Source organism: Pelobates fuscus, chromosome 4 (assembly GCF_036172605.1).
Source record: "Pelobates fuscus isolate aPelFus1 chromosome 4, aPelFus1.pri, whole genome shotgun sequence".
NCBI classification, from domain to species: domain Eukaryota; kingdom Metazoa; phylum Chordata; class Amphibia; order Anura; family Pelobatidae; genus Pelobates; species Pelobates fuscus.
The window spans coordinates 386,287,448-386,309,856 of record NC_086320.1 but is presented as its reverse complement, the minus strand read 5'-3'; the positions used below and the strand labels follow the sequence as shown (position 1 = coordinate 386,309,856).

Genomic DNA, 22,409 nt, shown 5'->3' with positions numbered 1-22,409 from the left:
CGAACGCTCTGGAAGTCCAGCGGTGTTCGAGTCATTGAGTAGCCGTTTTCAGTTCCAGGCTCTCGACGACCGAACACCGCTGCAGAAACAAAGGATCCAAGATGGCCGACCGCCGCATGGTCGGTAGCCGAACGACGGCCACCTAGGAGAGCCTTCAATTACCGATTGCAACATTGTTGCAATCGGTTAATTAGTGCCACACGACTGTGAGTGTGTGGTCTACTTGGGGAGCCCGCATTCGTTTGGCGAACGGCCCGGATAGCCGTGTTTCGTCAAACGAAAGGCTTACATGCTGTTAGCGTACGGCTGCTAGCATGCGAACGGACATAATATAGTACATACACAACCATGATATACAGTAATACATTCAACCTACGGACAACCTTTGTTAACTAGAGTCCAGAAGTGGCTAGTTTTGCCACAATGCTCCCCCAGAACCAAGCCGACATACACAGTCTGATCCCAACGGATCAGCTTGGGGATGTCCGAGAGAGTACTCACAGATCATTTTTCTAGTTCAGTTTGTCTGGACAACCCGTCGGCGTTACCATTTTGTTTCCCTGGGCGGTAGTGGATGGTGAAGTCGAAGGGCTGTAGCGCCAAACTCCAGCGCAGCAGCCTGGCATTGTCCCCAGCCACACGGTTGAGCCACACCAACTGGTTGTGATCTGTGAGTAAGGAAAAAGGTTGTCCATACAAATACGGCTGTAACTTTTTAAGGGCCCACACCACGGCCAGGCATTCTTTCTCAATGGCGGCGTAGCTCACTTCACGAGGCAACAACTTTCGGCTTAAGTAGGCTACGGGATGCTCTCCGCCATCGGCTCCCACTTGGCTCAGCACTGCCCCCAATCCAAACATTGAAGCGTCTGTGTGGACAAGAAATCTTTTAGTCGGATCAGGAGCAGTTAATACAGGAGCATTAGTCAGAGCCGTCTTGAGTTGTTGGAATGCCTGCTCACACTCTGGGGCCCAGACAACCAGTCGGGGAAGGTTCTTTTTGGTCAGGTCCGTCAGGGGTTTGGCCAGGGCGCTGTAGTCGGGAACAAATTTTCTATAATACCCTGCAGTCCCTAGGAAAGCTAGCACTTGGGTTTTGGTCCTTGGGGTAGGCCACTTGGCTACGGCCTCAATTTTGGCTGGCTCGGGTCTCTGCTGCCCACACCCTACTCGGTGCCCCAGATACTGCACTTCGGCCATCCCTATGTGGCACTTACTGGGCTTTAAGGTTATCCCTGCTTCCCCAATATGGTCTAAGATAGCCCCTATATGGCGGAGGTGGTCTTCCCAGGTCTGGCTAAATATGGCTATGTCATCTAAGTAGGCACAGGCATACTCCTGAAAGCCGTCCAGTAGCCGATCTACCATCCGCTGAAAGGTAGCCGGAGCATTTTTCATTCCGAAGGGCATGACCTTGAACTGGTACAGGCCAAACGGAGTGACAAACGCCGACTTGGGGATGGCGTCATCGGCTAGAGGAATTTGCCAGTATCCCTTACACAAGTCAATGGTAGTGAGATACTGGCCCCGTGCCATCTTATCTAGCAGCTCGTCTATCCGAGGCATCGGGTAGGCATCAGACACCGTTTTGTCGTTTAGCCTCCGGTAGTCGACGCAGAACCGGGTTGTGCCGTCCTTTTTAGGTACCAGGACTACCGGCGATGCCCAGGGGCTATCTGATGGTTCGATAACCCCTAGCTGTAACATTTAATCTAATTCTGCCTTCATATGGGTTCGGACTGATTCCGGAACCCTATATGGAGCCTGTCGCATAGGTAGCTGTCCCGGGGTTTCGACTCGGTGGGTGGCTAGCGGAGTGTACCCAGGTAAATTGGAGAAGGTAGCCCCTTTAGCTACAATCAGCGCTTGTACCTGTGCACGCTCGTGAGGGCTTAGCCGCTCCCCCAGCTGAACCCCCCGGGAGGGCTCTATCGGCTCTTTGGATTGCAGATATTATGCAGGGAGATAAAATTTTACCTTTCCAAATCATTATAGATACTCTCCACATTCCACGTGGAGAAATCTTTACTTACCTTCGCTTAAAAAATTTCATCTATAAAAACGTTATTAAAACATCTAATATATTTGCAAAGAAATTGGAATTTATATTTTGTAGTCAATCCATCAGAAAGATCTCGTCTGTTGCAGCGTCCTTGTTGGAGGTGCTTAAAGAATCCCCTCATAGACTGATTAAAACGTGGGAATTAGAATTAGATCTGCAGATTTCTGTAGAAGAGTGGAATTCCTCTCTAAGTCTGGTAAACAAATATATACACTGCCTTAACTTGTCTGAGTGCCATTTTAAAGTTTTATATAGATGGTACTACACTCCAGCCAGACTGGCTAGAATATATGATTCTACTGATCCAACGTGTTGGAGATGTGGAAGTCAACCAGGTACTTATACACATATATGGTGGACCTGTCCTGCTGTTAAATATCTATGGTCATGGGCTTTTAATATTTTTACAGCTATGACGACAAATAGAATTGAGGAGAATGCCGCTTCGGCCCTTTTACATCTAAATCTGATTTTCAATTCTCAGAAGGATGTTTGTTTTGCCATTCATTGTTTAGTCGCTGTTAAAATTATTATTGCGAGACATTGGAAATCATCAAAGCCGTTTGATAAGCGGCTACTGATCGATCAGGTCATGTTTCAAATGTCAATGGAATATGAGCTGATCAACAATTCGACCTTTATGTCGAAGAGGAAACAATGGTATAAAGATTGGTTAAAAAAATATAAGGGCTTATTTGGACATCCCTCTATCTAGATAGTTTTTTATACCTGTATTCTATTGTGATATATATGTTGATTTTACAAAGTGATAAATCAAATAAAATATAAAATAGACGTGGAGATATATAGACTAATGTCGAAGAAAATAATTGATCATGTGCTCTAAATTATGTGCTCTAAATTTTGGTGACGGTTCTTGTCTTTTATTTTGTTTTAAGTGTTACTTCATGCTGGTTCCTAGGTGACTATTGTGATAATATGTTTTTGTATAATGCCAAATAATGTGTAATAATTTGTTTAAATATTTATTTGTTTGTAACATTATATACGAATTGAATCTCTTAGGCCCAGTATAATTGTCTTTCATTGTGAAAAAGAAAAATGCTTTAATAAAAATCTATTAAAAAAAAAAGAAAAAAAAGAATTAGTTATCAGCAAAGTTCGAGGCATAATTCCAACATACAGAAGATCAAAATAACTCAAACGAAAAGAAAGAAGGGAAAAGCATACGAAATATAATCAGTATAAAATACCCCAATCAAGGGAACAATATATAAAAAGATAACATATCTATGTAAACAATATTTAATATATATACATATTCAATTACTAGAAGAAGGAAATATAAAAATAAAAAAATATTAAATAAAAATTAAATAAAATTATACATTTCAAAATCAATATTCAAGCCATTAGGAGAGAGGGTTTCCAATTCAAAGATCCATTTCATCTCAGTTTTATTTAGGATCTTTGTGTGGTCACCCCCTCTCCATGGCTTCAATACCCTCTGTATCCCCATAAAGTGCAAATTTTTAATATCACCATTATGAATTTGGTTAATATGTGCTGATACAGAGTGATTGAGAACTCCCTTTTCAGCGTTCCTGAGGTGTTCACAAATTCTGACTTTCAAAGGTCTGGTCGTACGTCCCACATATTGTAGTCCGCAAGTGCATGTCAATAAATAAATCACATTATTAGTGTTACATGTGATAAATTCTTTCACTACGTATTCCTTTTTCGTTTTATTAGAGTAGAATTTTTCAGTTTTTTTATTTATAATTTTGCTACTATTGCATGCTTTGCATTTTCCACAATTGTAGAATCCCTTTAAAGTAAGTAAAGTAAGGAGGTCTTCGTTTTGTCTCAGAATATGCCAGTGTTTTTTAAGGATTTTGTGAAACCGATAGCTTTGGGAGTTAAAATCACATATAAAAGAAACGTGATTCTCTTGTACAATATTCTCCTTTCGTTTATATCTTAAAAGATCCCCTCTTGGCTTTATACAAATGTCATCAAATTGGGTTTCTACCTGTTCCCTTTCATATCCTTTCTGGTAAAATTGTTTCTTTAGGATATCGGATTGTTCAATAAAAATGTTGTCATCCGTAAAATTCCGCTTCAACCGCATGAATTGTCCTTTGGGGATATTAGAGAGCCACGTTTTAAAATGGCAACTGTCATTGTCAATAAAACTGTTGACATCGACAGTTTTGAAGAAAGTTTTGGTCTTAACTGTCCCATTCTCTAATAATGTAATGCTCTTTTCTGATGATCCTGGAATCCATGTTCTGATAGTTACTTCTCCTCTGATATGTTATTGGTTTGTTTCCACTTCCAGTACCTGTGTGTCTGGTGATATGGTGTGCGGAACCCTTCCCTGTCCAGGTCAGTAATGCTAATTAATTCTAGGATTTTATCAAATGCAATATGAAATGTCTACCTTCCCAGGCTCTCTTGTTTAGTTTAAGCTTTAAAGATGCACCTTGTGCCCCATCTCCATAAATGGATAATATAACGCACCTTGTGCCCAGTCTCCATGAAATGGATAATGTAACGCACCTTGTGCCCCGTCTCCATAAATGGATAATGTAACGCACCTTGTGCCCAGTCTCCATAAATGGATAATATAACGCACCTTGTGCTCAGTCTCCATGAAATGGATAATGTAACCCACCTCATGAAATGGATAATGTAACGCACCTTGTGCTCAGTCTCCATTAAATGGATAATGTAACGCACCTTGTGCCCAGTCTCCATAAATGGATAATATAACGCACCTTGTGCTCAGTCTCCATGAAATGGATAATGTAACGCACCTTGTGCTCAGTCTCCATTAAATGGATAATGTAACGCACCTTGTGCTCAGTCTCCATAAATGGATAATGTAACGCACCTTGTGCTCAGTCTCCATGAAATGGATAATGTAATGCACCTTGTGCCCAGTCTCCATGAAATGGATAATGTAACACACCTTGTGCCCAGTCTCCATGAAATGGATAATATAACGCACCTTGTGCTCAGTCTCCATGAAATGGATAATGTAACGCACCTTGTGCCCAGTCTCCATGAAATGGATAATGTAACGCACCTTGTGCCCAGTCTCCATGAAATGGATAATGTAACACACCTTGTGCCCAGTCTCCATGAAATGGATAATGTAACACACCTTGTGCCCAGTCTCCATGAAATGGATAATGTAACGCACCTTGTGCCCAGTCTCCATGAAATGGATAATGTAACACACCTTGTGCCCAGTCTCCATGAAATGGATAATGTAACGCACCTTGTGCCCAGTCTCCATGAAATGGATAATGTAACGCACCTTGTGCCCAGTCTCCATGAAATGGATAATGTAACACACCTTGTGCCCAGTCTCCATGAAATGGATAATGTAACACACCTTGTGCCCAGTCTCCATGAAATGGATAATGTAACACACCTTGTGCCCAGTCTCCATGACATGGATAATGTAACACACCTTGTGCTCAGTCTCCATGACATGGATAATGTAACACACCTTGTGCTCAGTCTCTATGAAATAGATAATATAACATAATAAATGGATAATATAATATAATAATTTCAGGGAGACATGCAAGAATGCAGAGACATCTTGTTTATCTCAGTCTAGACTCTCGTCACTTTGCTTGTGTCTTACAGTGGACTGTGGTTGGAGCAGTTGGACCACTTGGAGCTCCTGCAGCAGAACCTGCAATGTGGGAACTAGACGTCGTTACCGTTCAGGGACAAACCCGCCTGCAGCGTTTAGGGGGCGTCCGTGTGAAGGGTCCAATGTGGATATTGAGTTCTGCAGTTTACAGCCATGCAAAGGTAGGAGCAGGATAAACTGGTTTTGGCCTCATTTCATGGATTTTGTGGTTTGAAAGAATGTTTGGTTTTGGTTATAAATTCTGTCTATTAAGCTGAGCTTTATAAGCGATGTAACGGATGTAACGGATCACCAAAACAGTTCCAGAGAATTGGGCTGTGCGGCCGGTCTATTTCCCATATTAAATGTAGTTCAAATAGACGAACAGCAACCGTTCGTGCAAATGTCAATGTTAATGTGGCGTTCGTATAGTTGAAGTGTCGAAGTCGCATAGAAGGTAAAGTTCAGCGGTGTTCGTGCCGTTGAGTGTCCGATTTGAGTTCCATGAACTCGACGACCAAACACCGCTGAACGGCGTTCAACTAAAAAAAATGGCCGCCGCTGCCACGTGTTCGAATGTCGAATGGTGGCCACTTCGACTACTTCAGCTGCATGCGAAGTGCCATTTCAAATGTACAAATCCTTTCTCATAGTAGTTAAAGGAGCAGGAGCAGTGAAATAAAATATGCCCAAATAACGTATTTAAAGGGCAATAAATCCAGGGGCCATAGTCACAGGGCAAAAACTCATGGCAAACTCCCTTAAAAAGGGGAGATTGCCACAAGCAATATCTGGTGTCTCACACATTGAGATCTGCATTTTACATAACAGTGAATCTGTATCCATCGACCACCAGCTTGTAACAATCTCATGGAAAGGCACTCTATAAAAAACTAGGTGAAGCTCACTATACGGGTTACGGTACAATAAGGGTGATGGCGCTGTCCTGGGTTTTTTACAAAGTGGTTTCACATAAACTTGTCTCTCCAGCGCCCACAGACTGTCTCCAGCCCTGTCTTTAGTTGTGCACATACGGTGGAAATAACAGTTCCACGTTATCGGGTGTACGTCCATCCGCCTTGGACAGTGGTGATAGACCAAGAGTGCTGAGGGCGGGTTCATTTCCACACATTCTCATCTTCTATAAATAAGATGTACTCTGAGCCCTAGGTGAAACTGCTACCAAACTGTTTGAAATAAACCCAGAGGGCGGTTCAAATAGACTTATAGCACCATAACACTGAGCTGTACTAATACAATCAATCAATGATACAATGAACTGCAATAATGCTACAAGTTGCAGCATTTTTTGTGCTTTTACTACACCTTTTAATTACTGCATGCTGAACATACTCCCTCTCGCTCTATCTGGGTCCTCTGACTGGGAAATTATTCTTTGTATTTTTCTCTTCCTCTTAGGTCCTCTTGGTGAATGGGGCCCCTGGTCAGATTGTTCTGTTCCCTGCGGAGGAGGATATAGGAATCGTAGTCTGATAAGCGTTGTGCTGCGCAGGATCGAGTTCTCCACATGTAATCTAAATCCATGTTCTGGTGAGGACCTCCCACCACAGCAATGAAGCACATTCACCCTCTGCGAGAACACCCCAGCCATAGCCATGAAACACACTCAGCCTCCTTGAGGGCCCCTCTCGACCATTAAACACCCTCAAGGAGAACCCCACCTACAGCCAGGTATCACACTTATACTCATTGAAACCCCCAATAGCCATACATCACACTCATTCCCCTTAAAACCCTAACCTTGACCATAAAGCACACTTACCCTCATTGAGAACCCCTACCTCGACAAAGAAGCACACTTACAATCTTTGAAAAAAAACCATTGCAGCCATGAAGCTCATTCAGCCTCTTTGAGAACCCCAACTTTTACAAAGAAGCACACTTACAATCTTTGAAAAAAAAAAAAACAGCCATGAAGCTCATTCAGCCTCTTTTAGAGCCCCCTTGACCATTAAACACACTCGCACTCATTCACAACCCTCCACAGCCACGACACTCGCTCACCCTCTGCCAGAACCCCCCCACCACAGCCATGAAACACACTCACCCTCTGTGAGAACTCCCCACCACATCCATGACACTCACTCACCCTCTGCCAGAACTCCCCACCACAGCCATGAAACACACTCACCCTCTGCGAGAACCCCCACCAGAGCCATGACACACGCTCACCCTCTGCAAGAACATCCCCACCACAGCCATGAAACACACTCACCCTCTGCAAGAACCCCCACCAAAGCCATGAAACACACTCACCCTCTGCGCGAACCCCACCACAGCCATGAAACACACTCACCCTCTGCAAGAACATCCCCACCAAAGCCATGAAACACACTCACCCTCTGCGAGAACCCCCACCACAGCCATGACACACACTCACCCTCTTCAAGAACATCCCCACCAAAGCCATGAAACACACTCACCCTCTGCGAGAACCCCCACCACAGCCATGACACACACTCACCCTCTGCGGGAACATCCCCACCACATCCATGAAGAATGCTCATCCTGATTGAGAACCCCCACAGCCATGAGGCACACTCATCCTCATTAAGTATCCTCTAGCCCACATCTGCATTACATTACACTTATGGCGACACACTCAATCCAATACATATAACATAATCATATGGGGAATCATACAAGCACACAATACAGTATTTATAAAGGGGTGAGGAAGACAATGACTAACAATAAATATGTCTCCTGCCTGCATAAAACAAAATCTGCAAAACTTCCTGAATATGCAAATTGTCCAGCTTTGCTATTCATGTAATGCACATAACTGTTGCAGAAACTTTTACAACCAGCAGGTGATGCTGCTGGGGCCCCACAGCCAGACAGGAGATTACAATACACAGCCTTCGCCTATAATGGGCACAGGGTGATTTAAACATAAGAGTCATCTGGGGACCTACATAACGTTTCCATCTTATACCCCCAATGATGGTGACTAACGTCACAGTCATCTTTTCCACTTACGCTACCAGTAGAAACAAAAGAAAGTTATTTTCTGGCATATAATCTATGTAGAACCTCATGGACCCTCTTCTCCTTAGAGATTATTGGTTTAACAACCATCCAGGGTATTACAACAAATTTATTGAGAACCTCTCACTCACACAATGTGTTTAGTAATCAGTAGACTCGAGGAAGTTTCATTCCTTTTCAAGCTCAGGAGAAGACAGATGCCTGATTTTCTTTCTGTTTTCAGGTGAGGTGCCAGGTGTGTGTCCAGAAGGCAAAGTGTGGAAAGAGTGCAGTGAGGGACCTTCATCATGTGCCAGTCTGGAAACAACTAATGTTACTTGCCAACCAGGCTGCTACTGCCAGGATGGAAAGGTGCTGCTGGTGAGTTTTGACATAAACAGAGGCTGGGAATTAAATAGATCGCTCATGGCTGACTGACCACTCGTGACTGACCAACCGCTCGTGGCTGACTGACCACTGATCCTAGATAGAAGACACAAATGGACAAGAGACACCAGAAGATAAATGAGTTAAAGATTAGAGATTACTAATGAATAGGGGGTACTGCTGGTGAATGAAACTAAACTGACATTGAATTAGAGTGAAAAACCTGCAGTAGAGAAGTTATGGGAGATACCAGCCTAGTAGGAAGCCGTGAGACCGAGATAGACAGACACTTATAAGTAACAGGTTGAGACAGTAAGATTGACATAACGAGTCTACCACAAAGAGACAGAGTAATTCATGAGGAAGTGGGAAGGAGAGGCAGACAGGAATCATGTCCTGGCCATGGATGTAACAAGAATTTCTTCTCTTGTTCTGTCACAGAATAACCAGTGTGTCCAAATCTCAGACTGTCCCTGTACGGAGGATGGAGCCTTTTACCATCCAGGAGAGACCGTGAGCAGAGACTGCAATAACTGGTGTGTATGTGACCCGTCTCCACTAATTACTGTCACTCTGGGAGCTTTCTATCAATTCTAAGAACATCTAAAACTAGACATTCTGCCACAGTCCTATTTCTTCCTGTAAAATTAGGTTTATCCTGTTACTCCAGTTGTTTTCCTGTCAATGAGAGCTGAAGGGCTCTCCGTATTAACTGCTTGCTACAACGTTAAACATGAATAGATATTTTTAATATTATGGTATTCCTGTTAGACTATGGCCCCAAGATCGCTATAAATCTTACCTTTATTCCAGCTCCTGGACAGTATCCTCCGGTGAAGGCGGCAGTAATGATAAGATTTGCCCATATAGAAGCGGTGGGGACACAGGGCGCACACGCAGCCATGCTCGTAGGGAAGAATGGGGACCAATGCTTTTCTATGGTAGAAATAAAGCATCTGGTGTCATCATTCTGTGCGTGACAATACCCAACTAATGTCTCTCTTGTTAGGAGAAACAGCTTCCGGTGGCTCTGACAGCCAATAGAAGCTTAGCATCGGACAAACAGAAACATTGCTGTTCCTCAGAAATTACAATGTTTTACAATATCTGAAACAAAGGGAGAACACCGATTCACCAAAGTCAGTACATTAAGATTGGTTTTGGTGCTCAGGGATCTTTGGATCTATTTAATAGAAATGGCCTTAGACCTGGGTCCTGCACGGTTATTAGAAACATATGAAATCCTTGCTGGGTCTACTAACTCCAAGTATTTCTGTGCGATTGTTAGTTCGCTGTTTGATGAAAATACAATTCTGCCCACTGCCATTTACGGTGTCTGCAATGATTTCTAGCTCTAACCGTATCACAAGATTTCAGGTCATTGAGATAGACCATCACGTCCATGTTTAGAACATTATATTTTTTCTGGATTAGAACAGCTGCATTTAGATGATTGAGGTCCCCGAGACATTTAGGAAATCTTTTTTCTGGACTAAAAAAAGCAAATATAGGGAAATGTACTGGACGCACTTGCATTAGGTCTGATGATTAAAGTGAAATCGCTTAAAAAATAGGAATATTTTTCTACAACTTTAACTATTTTTCATTTGTCTCTGTTAAGCACCTGTCTGTCTGGAGAAATTACCAACTGCACCAGGCTGCTCTGCGAAGGTATGTAGATTGCAAGACCCTATGGCAAAGAACTCTGTAATCTTATTGAGAATCACTAACCCTCTATATCACTAACTCACCACGCCGGTTTAGGTCATGTACGTCACATACTCTGATTTCTCAGCAGTTAATAGCAGTTGGTCAGAATGGACACCTTGGAGCGAATGTTCTGCCATGTGTGGAGGTGGATTTAAGAACCGTTACCGTTTCTGCACCGAACCTTCTGGAACTGGTTTACCGTGCGAAGGTCCAGATCGAGAAGAATTCCCCTGTAACCTTGAGTTGTGCCCAGGCAAGTTCATTTTCTTTTACATCTGGTGTTATTACATAGAACCTGTAATTATTAACGAGGGTCCTGTATAATCAGAGACCCCCTGTGTGGCGAAAGTAACCTTGCCATTGGTTCTTGGAGGAGCCTGCTTGGCAGCCTCTTGCCCCAGGACTATGGCCCATGTATTAGACCTTGGTTCAAGACTGTGGAAAGGCTTTGTACGAGCCTTTTCCCTTATATGGTTCGGTATATTGGGCTTTCTGAACGGATTGTACTTATTCTGTTTGGTTACCGAACAGCTGGATTACCCAGAACAGGAGTGTGCAGCCCATTAACCTCCCTGACTTATAGTTAACCGCAACGTTCTAAGTGGTTAGCTGGGTGGCCGTTGTCCGTATGTGCGAACACGTGGCGGTGGCCATCTTTAGCCGCGAACACATACAGCGGTGTTTGGTCGTCGAGTGCATGGAACTATAATCGGACACACGAACACAGCTGGGACTTCTATCTCCACATACGTTTGGCTGGATTCAACAAGCTCCCGAACAAGAGACATCGACTAAGTATACATACAAACAGGTTGCATTAGTATTTCTGTTGTATTGTGAACTCCCAAAAGAGACCGACCGCACAGCCTGATTTCATGGAACTCTTTTGGGCAGAAGCCTCGTGTACGGTCAGTCAAATTATGACCTCCATGAAAGTCCCGAACCTCTAACCCGATTTGGGTGATTTTTGGATATGTTGGTCCCCCAGTTCGGTGCTATCAAGGGATGTGACATTTATGGGGTTTCCATGTGTTTTAGGGGTACTTTTGGGAGGTTGTTAAATGTGTTTTTTCTGTGCCTGGAGATAATTGAGTTTAGTACAGTTCCTGACTCAATTATCTCCCAGGCACAGTGGAAAGATTATCTTATTTTGTATGGGAGTGTCCTGAGAGCCAATGTAATTGTGTGTATGTTTTTACTGTAGTCTACTCTCACGCCCAGGGGAGAGTGACTATATTTGTTAAGACACTCCCGGCATAAAGGAGTGAAACCGCCGCTTAGTAGAGCTTCCCCTTTGCTGACATGCAGGCACGGCTGTTTTAGAACTCCAAACTCCCGAACTGGAACCAGGAGAATGCGCCTATCTCCCGAACAGCATACTTAATAATAATCCAAACTCCCGAACTGTATTCCCACAAACTGCTGCTAACAGACGAACCGATATAGCATCCAAGCGGCTTACGTTCCCAGCAGTCAGTCTGTATCCGTGTATAATAAATCCCCCCCAATCACGAGACCAAGCTCCGTAGTTGAGGGTAAAACAAGAACTGCTTTAATGAGGGCTACCTGCCCGGTATTTATGCAGGTCTCCCACCTGGTGGACACTCCCCTAGGGGACCAGATGGAAGACAGTATATTGGACAGTAGCCAATCGCAGTGGCTCAGGTGTCAACACTCCCCTTTACATGAGTAAATCCCTCCTCTCTATCCTGGAGATAATTGGGAAGGAATCCAATTATCTCCAGGGATAGAGGTGAATCGCCATTTTATACATGACTGTAAAAACACATAAAAATATATAACTTTACAAATACCGAATACATGGGCTTCAGATAGCCTGGATCTGAGTGCATATTTCTACCGAATAGCGCTCAGATCCAATGCGCACAGTTCAATCGCCATGGAGTCAAAGTCTTTCATATGTCTTTCGGTATACGATTGACTCCATGGGATGGCTATCTGGGTTAAGTCCATGCTATGATCCAAACTCCCGAACGAACCGGTGTTCGTATGCCTCGACGAAAACGAAGGGCAACCGGTAGTTTCAGTGGTGTTCGGTAGATAAAGTGTCCGTTTCTAGTTCCATAGAATCCTCGCCAAATACCGCTGGTCCTTCGCGTGTTTAAATTGGACGCCACCTCGTGGTCGGAATACGAACTGTGACGAGACCAATCTCACCACATTGCATTGGAGGAGCCTGGTTGCCCGCCTGCTGCCTTTGGATTATGGACCGGCAGTTAAAGGGTTAATTTTACTGTCCAGAGATATTTATTTCTTCCTTTCTGCACAGCTGTTCGGTAGATTCTACACATTCCACAATATATTTATATACTTTATATATTTTAAAGTGATAGTCTGTCTTTGTGTCCCCAAGTGTGTAATGGAGTTTTGTCTTTGTCCTGGGAGATAATTGAATTACTTCTCAATTATCTCTGGGGCAGAGGGGAGGAAGCCAGGATGCATTGTGGGGATGTTTTACTGCTGTATGTCTGTAATTGGTACTTGTCTGTCCGTTGTCACAGTCTTCCATCTGGTCCCCTAGAGGAGTGTCCACCAGGTGGGAGACCTGCATAAATACAGGGGCAGGTAGCCCTCAATAAACAGACCACTGCTTGACCCTCAACACGGAGCCCTGTCTCGTTCTTGGGGGGATTCACTGTATGCTGATAGGGACTGATTGCCAGGAGTGTAAGCCGCTTGGGAGCTTTTCCTGTTCGTCTGCTAGCAGCTATTCGTGAGGTTCCAGTTCGGGAGTTTGGAGTGCTACCTTATTCCCTTGTATGCAGTTCGGGAGTTTGGTGCATTCACTTATATCCAATTCGTGAGTTTTGGTGATTCTATAGTAGCTGTGCCTGTCTTTGAAAGGGGGATTATCGCCTAAACGATTTTAACACCTTGTCTGCTGAAACGGTCCGTTACACGAACGACGACCACCCTGAATACGGTTAGAATGGAGAGGTGTCTGCGGTTAACCACAACGTTCTAATTGGGGCCAAGAGGTTAACCAGCAGCACACTTCTCTCCTGGGTGGCCGTCCGTTCGGTAGTTTTAATCGGTATCTTCTGAAACACACGAACAGGGGCATACGGACAGGCAATTATACGAAAGAGGCAAACAGACGAACCAGCAATATCAGTCTATACAGATGGATCTGTCACAATATTCAATCTGGGGATTGGTATAATCACTATACTCCACTGGGTTATAATCACATGCTCTCTTACGGGCATATTGCTATACTCTCATGGAGGAGGGGTCTACCAACTTGAAGCTGGATCCTGGTCTTGGGTACAGGGTGGGTGGAGGACAGCAAGACCCCAGCCAAGCTGTAGCGCTGGAAGGGGGGACTACAGTGCTGATGGTGTCTGGGGGAGTGCTTGGATTACTCAGTGAGCACTAGGAAGCATGGATTGGCGGAGGCACCCATTCAGGGTGCCAGGCGGTCCGCCACACCCTGTAATTACTAGAGAGGGCCCCGTATTATCACAGACCCCCCTCTAATTATTAGCGAGGGTCCTGTATTATTACAGACCCCCTGTAATTACTGAGAGCCTGAAGTGCAATGTCCTGTATTTTATTCACGTGGACTCCCACTTGTTTTTGTCACAGAAGCCGGTAACTGGAGTGAATGGGGATCATGGTCCGTCTGCACCAAAAGCTGTGGAGAGGGAGTTAGGATTCGAACCAGAAGCTGTAACAATCCAAGTCCACTTGGGGATGGTGATTACTGTGAGGGACCTAAAGAAGACACAGAGCCCTGTTTTCTGGCAAAATGCCCAAGTGTGGAGGGTAAGGAGATACCAAGTTTTTCTTTATTGCACTTTTAGTATCATTTACAGAATACTTCTAACACTGCCTGGTGTATCAGTATCAGATATTAATCTGTGCGTGAATAGGGCTACCTGCGGTATCAATCTGTGTGTGACTAGGGGTACCTGGAGTATCAATCTGTGTGTGACTAGGGATACCTGGGGTATCAATTTGTGTGTGACTAGAGGTACCTGGGGTATCAATCTGTGTGTGACTAGGGGTACCTGGAGTATCAATCTGTGTGTGACTAGGGGTACCTGGGGTATCAATCTGTGTGTGACTAGAGGTACCTGGGGTATCAATCTGTGTGTGACTAGAGGTACCTGGGGTATCAATCTGTGTGTGACTAGAGGTACCTGGAGTATCAATCTGTGTGTGACTAGGGGTACCTGGGGTATCAATCTGTGTGTGACTAGAGGTACCTGGGGTATCAATTTGTGTGTGACTAGAGGTACCTGGGGTATCAATCTGTGTGTGACTAGGGGTACCTGGAGTATCAATCTGTGTGGGACTAGGAGTACCTGGGGTATCAATCTGTGTGTGACTAGGAGTACCTGGGGTATCAATCTGTGTGTGACTAGGGGTACCTGGAGTATCAATCTGTGTGTGACTAGGGGTACCTGGGGTATCAATTTGTGTGTGACTAGAGGTACCCGGGGTATCAATCTGTGTGTGACTAGGGGTACCTGGGGTATCAATCTGTGTGTGACTAGGGGTACCTGGAGTATCAATCTGTGTGTGACTAGGGGTACCTGGAGTATCAATCTGTGTGTGACTAGGGGTACCTGGAGTATCAATCTGTGTGTGACTAGGAGTACCTGGGGTATTAATCTGTGTGTGACTAGGGGTATCTGGGGTATCAATTTGTGTGTGACTAGGGGTACCTGGGTTATCAATCTGTGTGTGACTAGGGGTACCTGGGGTATCAATCTGTGTGTGACTAGGGGTACCAATTTGTGTGTAACTAGGGGTACCTGGGGTATCAATCTGTGTGGGACTAGGAGTACCTGGGGTATTAATCTGTGTGTGACTAGGGGTACTTGGGGTATCAATCTGTGTGTGACTAGGGGTACCTGGGGTATCAATCTGTGTGGGACTAGGAGTACCTGGGGTATCAATCTGTGTGTGACTAGGAGTACCTGGGGTATCAATTTGTGTGTGACTAGAGGTACCTGGGGTATCAATCTGTGTGTGACTAGGGGTACCTGGAGTATCAATCTGTGTGTGACTAGGGGTACCTGGGGTATCAATTTGTGTGTGACTAGGGGTACCTGGGGTATCAATCTGTGTGTGACTAGGGGTACCTGGAGTATCAATCTGTGTGTGACTAGGAGTACCTGGGGTATTAATCTGTGTGTGACTAGGGGTATCTGGGGTATCAATTTGTGTGTGACTAGGGGTACCTGGGTTATCAATCTGTGTGTGACTAGGGGTACCTGGGGTATCAATCTGTGTGTGACTAGGGGTACCAATTTGTGTGTGACTAGGGGTACCTGGGGTATCAATCTGTGTGGGACTAGGAGTACCTGGGGTATTAATCTGTGTGTGACTAGGGGTACTTGGGGTATCAATCTGTGTGTGACTAGGGGTACCTGGGGTATCAATCTGTGTGGGACTAGGAGTACCTGGGGTATCAATCTGTGTGTGACTAGGAGTACCTGGGGTATCAATTTGTGTGTGACTAGAGGTACCTGGGGTATCAATCTGTGTGTGACTAGGGGTACCTGGAGTATCAATCTGTGTGTGACTAGGGGTACCTGGGGTATCAATCTGTGTGTGACTAGGGGTACCTGGAGTATCAATCTGTGTGTGACTAGGGGTACCTGGAGTATCAATCTGTGTGTGACTAGGGGTACCTGGAGTATCAATCTGTGTGTGACTAGGGGTATCTGGGGTATCAATCTGTGTGTGACTAGGGGTACCTGGGGTATCAATCTGTGTGTGACTAGTGGTACCTGGGGTATCAATCTGTGTGGGACTAGTGGTACCTGGGGTATCAATCTGTGTGGGACTAAGGGTATCTGGGGTATCAATCTGTGTGTGACTAGGGGTATCTGGGGTATCAATCTGTGTGTGACTGGGGTATTAATCTGTGTTATCAATTTGTGTGTGACTAGGGGTACCTGAGATATCCATCTGTGTGTGACTAGGGGTATCAATCTGTTTGTTACTAGTGGTACCCGGGGTATTAATCTGTTTGTGATTCCTATAACTGAATACCATGGCTTTGTCTGACACGCAGCATCAAACTGCTCGGCGGTTCCTGGCTCAGCGTTCAGTACCTGCGGCCCGTCCTGTCCCAGGTCATGTGATGACTTCACGGTAAGTTTCATTGTGCTCTGACAGTCTGCCCACTTTGAGAAGCACTGTGAATGTAGCGTAGGCTTTTTCACCATGACTAAGATGCCAATGTGCCAACATAGGGCCAAGGCAGAACAGACCCCTACCACAAAGTTCTCCCTCACTGGCCCGGTGCACCCAATGTAGGGAGGAGGGGGAGCCCAGAGAACCTGCCGGTTCCTATACTCAAAGTGAATTGCCAAGTAAGGACAGCACCAAAGGATTGCTTAATGTAAAGTATGAAGAACGTCCCTATTTCACTTTTTAACCGAACACAATATGTTTCCCCTTGGTTAGGTTATCATGCTACCGAACACCGACCAACCCCCTGGCTCGTTAACGTCAAATAAACAATTAATTTAAGTGCTCTCTCTGGGTGGCCGCCATTCTCTTCCCCCTTTTCTAAGTCCTTGAAATTTTCTTCGGTAGGCTTTGGGAGTAACCGCATACCTTGCTAGCAATGTCTCTTTGACTCGTTCGTAATTCTGAATTTTCGAGTAGGGTACTGCTCTGTATGTTTCCGCTGCTCTACCAGATAATTTGCTGCTAAGAATGGCGGCCAGTTAGCCTTGTCCAGACCCTCTAAAGCACACTGGCATTCAAAATCCTGCAAATAATTATCGATATCCATCTCTCCATCCGTGAAAGTTTTAAAAGCTGAATAGTTCAGCTTCCTTGGTTGTCCATCTCCCTATCTTCCGCAAGGCTCTAGTGAATCTAGGGCTCTCTCTGTCGCATACCCAAACATTAGCTGAGACTTGATGAAGGACTGGTTTATTATGGCCAAGTTGCCTTTTTTTATACACGTTACATTATGTATTGTCAGTGCGGGCCTCACTATCCAGAGCAATACGACACATTGTCTGGAATGGAGGAATATCAAGCTATAATTCTATGTGGTGTTTCTGTTTTCGTGTGACATATTGCGGGGGTTGGGCGGCAACATGTAGCTTGGACTTTGTAGTCAAAAATCCTTGCTCGGGCCCTGCATGGGACCTCCTCCCAAACCAGCCATAATGGACTCTGCAGGCGGACATATTGTCCTGAGTTCTCCGTTCTCTCCCACACCCTGCTTACCGCAGGCGCTTGTCGGGCCGCTACCGTGTTAGTGGGGGATTATTCACTGACAGGGTCATTCACGAAAATGAGAATTTATGGTGAATTTCCAATTTAAGGTCAAAATAGCCAAGATGGAAAAGTTCCCATTGTCAGCGATGATATCAGTTCATCTGTTTCCGGCCTTAAATGTGAAATTCCCTTTGAATTCACCACAAATTCTAACTTTAGTGAATAGACCCTGTCAGTAAATAATCCCCCACTAACATGGTAGCAGTCTAACGTCCATATCATAGACCCGTACATTTTATGGCATATTCTGGGTTTAGTGAATAACAATAATCTGAACATTCCCCCTGAGAATCTGTCCACTCACCCTGAGAATCTCCCTATTCACCCTGAGAATCTGTCCATCTGCCCTGAGAATCTCCCTATTCACACTGAGAATCTGCAGATTCACCCTGAGAATCTGCCCATTTACCCTGAGAATCTGCAGATTCACCCTGAGAATATGCCCATTCACCCTGAGAATCTGTCCATTCATCCTTAAGAATCTGCCCATTCACACTGAGAATCTGCCCATCCACCATAAGAATCTGTCCATTCACCCTAAGAATCTGCCCATTCACCCTAAGAATCTGCCCATTCACCCTAAGAATCTGCCCATTCACCCTAAGAATCTGCCCATTCACCCTAAGAATCTGTCCATTCACCCTAAGAATCTGTTCACCCATCCTGAAAATATGTGCATTTTCTCTGAGAATCTATATAATTACTGTCAGATTCCTCTCTTAGTGTCTACTTCCTAACTATTACAAGGTTGGATTATATGTAAATCTCCTTTCTGCCTCGGCAGTGCTGCTTGTTCAGACTGTTAAATTATAACCAGAAATTCAAAAATTAGATGATTTATAATCTGTCTATCTCTTGTTCCAGCATTGCACGTGGCACTGTGAGCCAGGCTGCTACTGCCCAGCAGGTCAACTACTGAGTTCTAACGGCACCGAGTGTGTCCATCTACAGGACTGCACCTGCCTCGACCTTCTGACTGGTCAACGATACCAGCCGGGAGAGAGCATAGCACGAGGGGATGGCTGTAACAACTGGTGAGAGAACCAGGTCCATCACACAGATTACCTCCCCTCATACATTGCTCAATCTCCACAGACAACCTTTCCCCAGACATTGCTCAATCTCCACAGATTACTGCCCCCCCGACAGCGCTCAATCTCCACAGACTACTGCCCCCCCGACAGCGCTCAATCTCCACAGACTACTGCCCCCCTGACAGCGCTCAATCTCCACAGACAACCTTTCCCCAGACAGCGCTCAATCTCCACAGACAAACTCCCCCCAGACAACGCTCAATCTCCACAGACAGCGCTCAATCTCCACAGACAACCTGCCCCCAGACAGCGGTCAATCTCCACAGACCACCTCCCCCCAGACAGCGCTCAATCTCCACAGATTACTGCCACCCAGAAATTGCTCAATCTCACAGATTACTACCCCCTGACACCGCTCTGACAGATTACTGCCCCCAGACACCGCTCTGACAGATTACTGCCCCCAGACACCGCTCTATCTGACAGATTACTGCCCCCAGACACCGCTCTATCTGACAGATTACTGCCCCCAGACACCGCTCTATCTGACAGATTACTGCCCCCAGACACCGCTCTATCTGACAGATTACTGCCTCCAGACACCGCTCTATCTGACAGATTACTGCCCCCAGACACCGCTCTATCTGACAGATTACTGCCCCCAGACACCGCTCTATCTGACAGATTACTGCCCCCAGACACCGCTCTATCTGACAGATTACTGCCCCCAGACACCGCTCTATCTGACAGATTACTGCCCCCAGACACCGCTCTATCTGACAGATTACTGCCCCCAGACACCGCTCTATCTGACAGATTACTGCCCCCAGACACCGCTCTATCTGACAGATTACTGCCCCCAGACACCGCTCTATCTGACAGATTACTGCCCCCAGACACCGCTCTATCTGACAGATTACTGCCCCCAGACACCGCTTTATCTGACAGATTACTGCCCCCTGACACTGCTCTATCTGACAGATTACTGCCCCCAGACACCGCTCTATCTGACAGATTACTGCCCCCTGACACTGCTCTATCTGACAGATTACTGCCCCCTGACACCGCTCTATCTGACAGATTACTGCCCCTGACACCGCTCTATCTGAGAGATTACTGCCCCCTGACACCACTCTATCTGACAGATTACTGCCCCCTGACACCGCTCTGACAGATTACTGCCCCCAGACACCGCTCTATCTGACAGATTACTGCCCCCAGACACTGCTCTATCTGACAGATTACTGCCCCCTGACACCACTCTATCTGACAGATTTCTGCCCCCAGACACCGCTCTATCTGACAGATTTCTGCCCCCAGACACCGCTCTATCTGACAGATTACTGCCCCCTGACACCGCTCTATCTGACAGATTACTGCCCCCTGACACCGCTCTATCTGACAGATTACTGCCCCCAGACACCGCTCTATCTGACAGATTACTGCCCCCAGACACCGCTCTATCTGACAGATTACTGCCCCCAGACACCGCTCTATCTGACAGATTACTGCCCCCAGACACCGCTCTGACAGATTACTGCCCCCAGACACCGCTCTATCTGACAGATTACTGCCCCCAGACACTGCTCTATCTGACAGATTACTGCCCCCTGACACCACTCTATCTGACAGATTTCTGCCCCCAGACACCGCTCTATCTGACAGATTTCTGCCCCCAGACACCGCTCTATCTGACAGATTACTGCCCCCAGACACCGCTCTATCTGACAGATTACTGCCCCCTGACACCGCTCTATCTGACAGATTACTGCCCCCAGACACCGCTCTATCTGACAGATTACTGCCCCCAGACACCGCTCTATCTGACAGATTACTGCCCCCAGACACCGCTCTATCTGACAGATTACTGCCCCCAGACACTGCTCTATCTGACAGATTACTGCCCCCAGACACCGCTCTATCTGACAGATTACTGCCCCCAGACACCGCTCTATCTGACAGATTACTGCCCCCAGACACCGCTCTATCTGACAGATTACTGCCCCCAGACACTGCTCTATCTGACAGATTACTGCCCCCAGACACCGCTCTATCTGACAGATTACTGCCCCCAGACACTGCTCTATCTGACAGATTACTGCCCCCAGACACCGCTCTATTGGACAGATTACTGACCCCAGACACTGCTTTATCTGACAGATTACTGCCCCCAGACACCGCTTTATCTGACAGATTACTGCCCCCAGACACCGCTCTATCTGACAGATTACTGCCCCCAGACACCGCTCTATCTGACAGATTACTGCCCCCTGACACCGCTCTATCTGACAGATTACTGCCCCCAGACACCGCTTTATCTGACAGATTACTGCCTCCTGACACCGCTCTATCTGACAGATTACTGCCCCCAGACACCGCTTTATCTGACAGATTACTGCCCCCAGACACCGCTCTATCTGACAGATTACTGCCCCCAGACACCGCTCTATCTGACAGATTACTGCCCCCAGACACCGCTCTATCTGACAGATTACTGTCCCCTGACACTGCTTTATCTGACAGATTACTGCCCCCAGACACCGCTTTATCTGACAGATTACTGCCCCCAGACACCGCTCTATCTGACAGATTACTGCCCCCAGACACCGCTCTATTTGACAGATTACTGACCCCAGACACCGCTCTGACAGATTACTGCCCCCAGACACCGCTCTGACAGATTACTGCCCCCAGACACCGCTCTATCTGACAGATTACTGCCCCCAGACACCGCTCTATTTGACAGATTACTGACCCCAGACACCGCTCTGACAGATTACTGCCCCCAGACACCGCTCTGACAGATTACTGCCCCCAGACACCGCTCTATCTGACAGATTACTGCCCCCAGACACCGCTCTATCTGACAGATTACTGCCCCCTGACACTGCTTTATCTGACAGATTACTGCCCCCAGACACCGCTTTATCTGACAGATTACTGCCCCCAGACACCGCTTTATCTGACAGATTACTGCCCCCAGACACCGCTCTATCTGACAGATTACTGACCCCAGACACTGCTTTATCTGACAGATTACTGCCCCCAGACACCGCTCTGACAGATTACTGCCCCCAGACACCGCTCTATCTGACAGATTACTGCCCCCTGACACCGCTCTATCTGACAGATTACTGCCCCCTGACACCGCTTTATCTGACAGATTACTGCCCCCAGACACGGCTCTATCTGACAGATTACTGCCCCCCATAATATGTTCCTGATTTCTTCCTTACAGTACCTGTATGAATGGCTCCATGATTTGTACCAGCCAGCTATGTGCAGGTTAGTAATCAGTAACAAACAGCAGCACCACTTATCAAACCGTGACGGT

General features: G+C 46.0%; 1 protein-coding gene across 1 annotated transcript in view; it reads left to right on the top strand.

Annotated features, from left to right (window-relative positions):
* LOC134609506 (SCO-spondin-like) overlaps window positions 1-22,409 on the top strand; it is a 267,787-nt gene that overhangs the window by 159,413 nt on the left and 85,965 nt on the right. Inside the window, exons 65-75 of the mRNA XM_063453166.1 lie at window positions 4,365-4,411; window positions 5,687-5,857; window positions 7,095-7,226; window positions 8,911-9,047; window positions 9,495-9,589; window positions 10,675-10,724; window positions 10,849-11,016; window positions 14,373-14,552; window positions 16,816-16,895; window positions 18,906-19,075; window positions 22,314-22,360. Of these exons, the coding sequence (XP_063309236.1) occupies window positions 4,365-4,411; window positions 5,687-5,857; window positions 7,095-7,226; window positions 8,911-9,047; window positions 9,495-9,589; window positions 10,675-10,724; window positions 10,849-11,016; window positions 14,373-14,552; window positions 16,816-16,895; window positions 18,906-19,075; window positions 22,314-22,360 (1,277 nt within the window). The remainder of the gene's footprint in view (window positions 1-4,364; window positions 4,412-5,686; window positions 5,858-7,094; window positions 7,227-8,910; window positions 9,048-9,494; window positions 9,590-10,674; window positions 10,725-10,848; window positions 11,017-14,372; window positions 14,553-16,815; window positions 16,896-18,905; window positions 19,076-22,313; window positions 22,361-22,409) is intronic.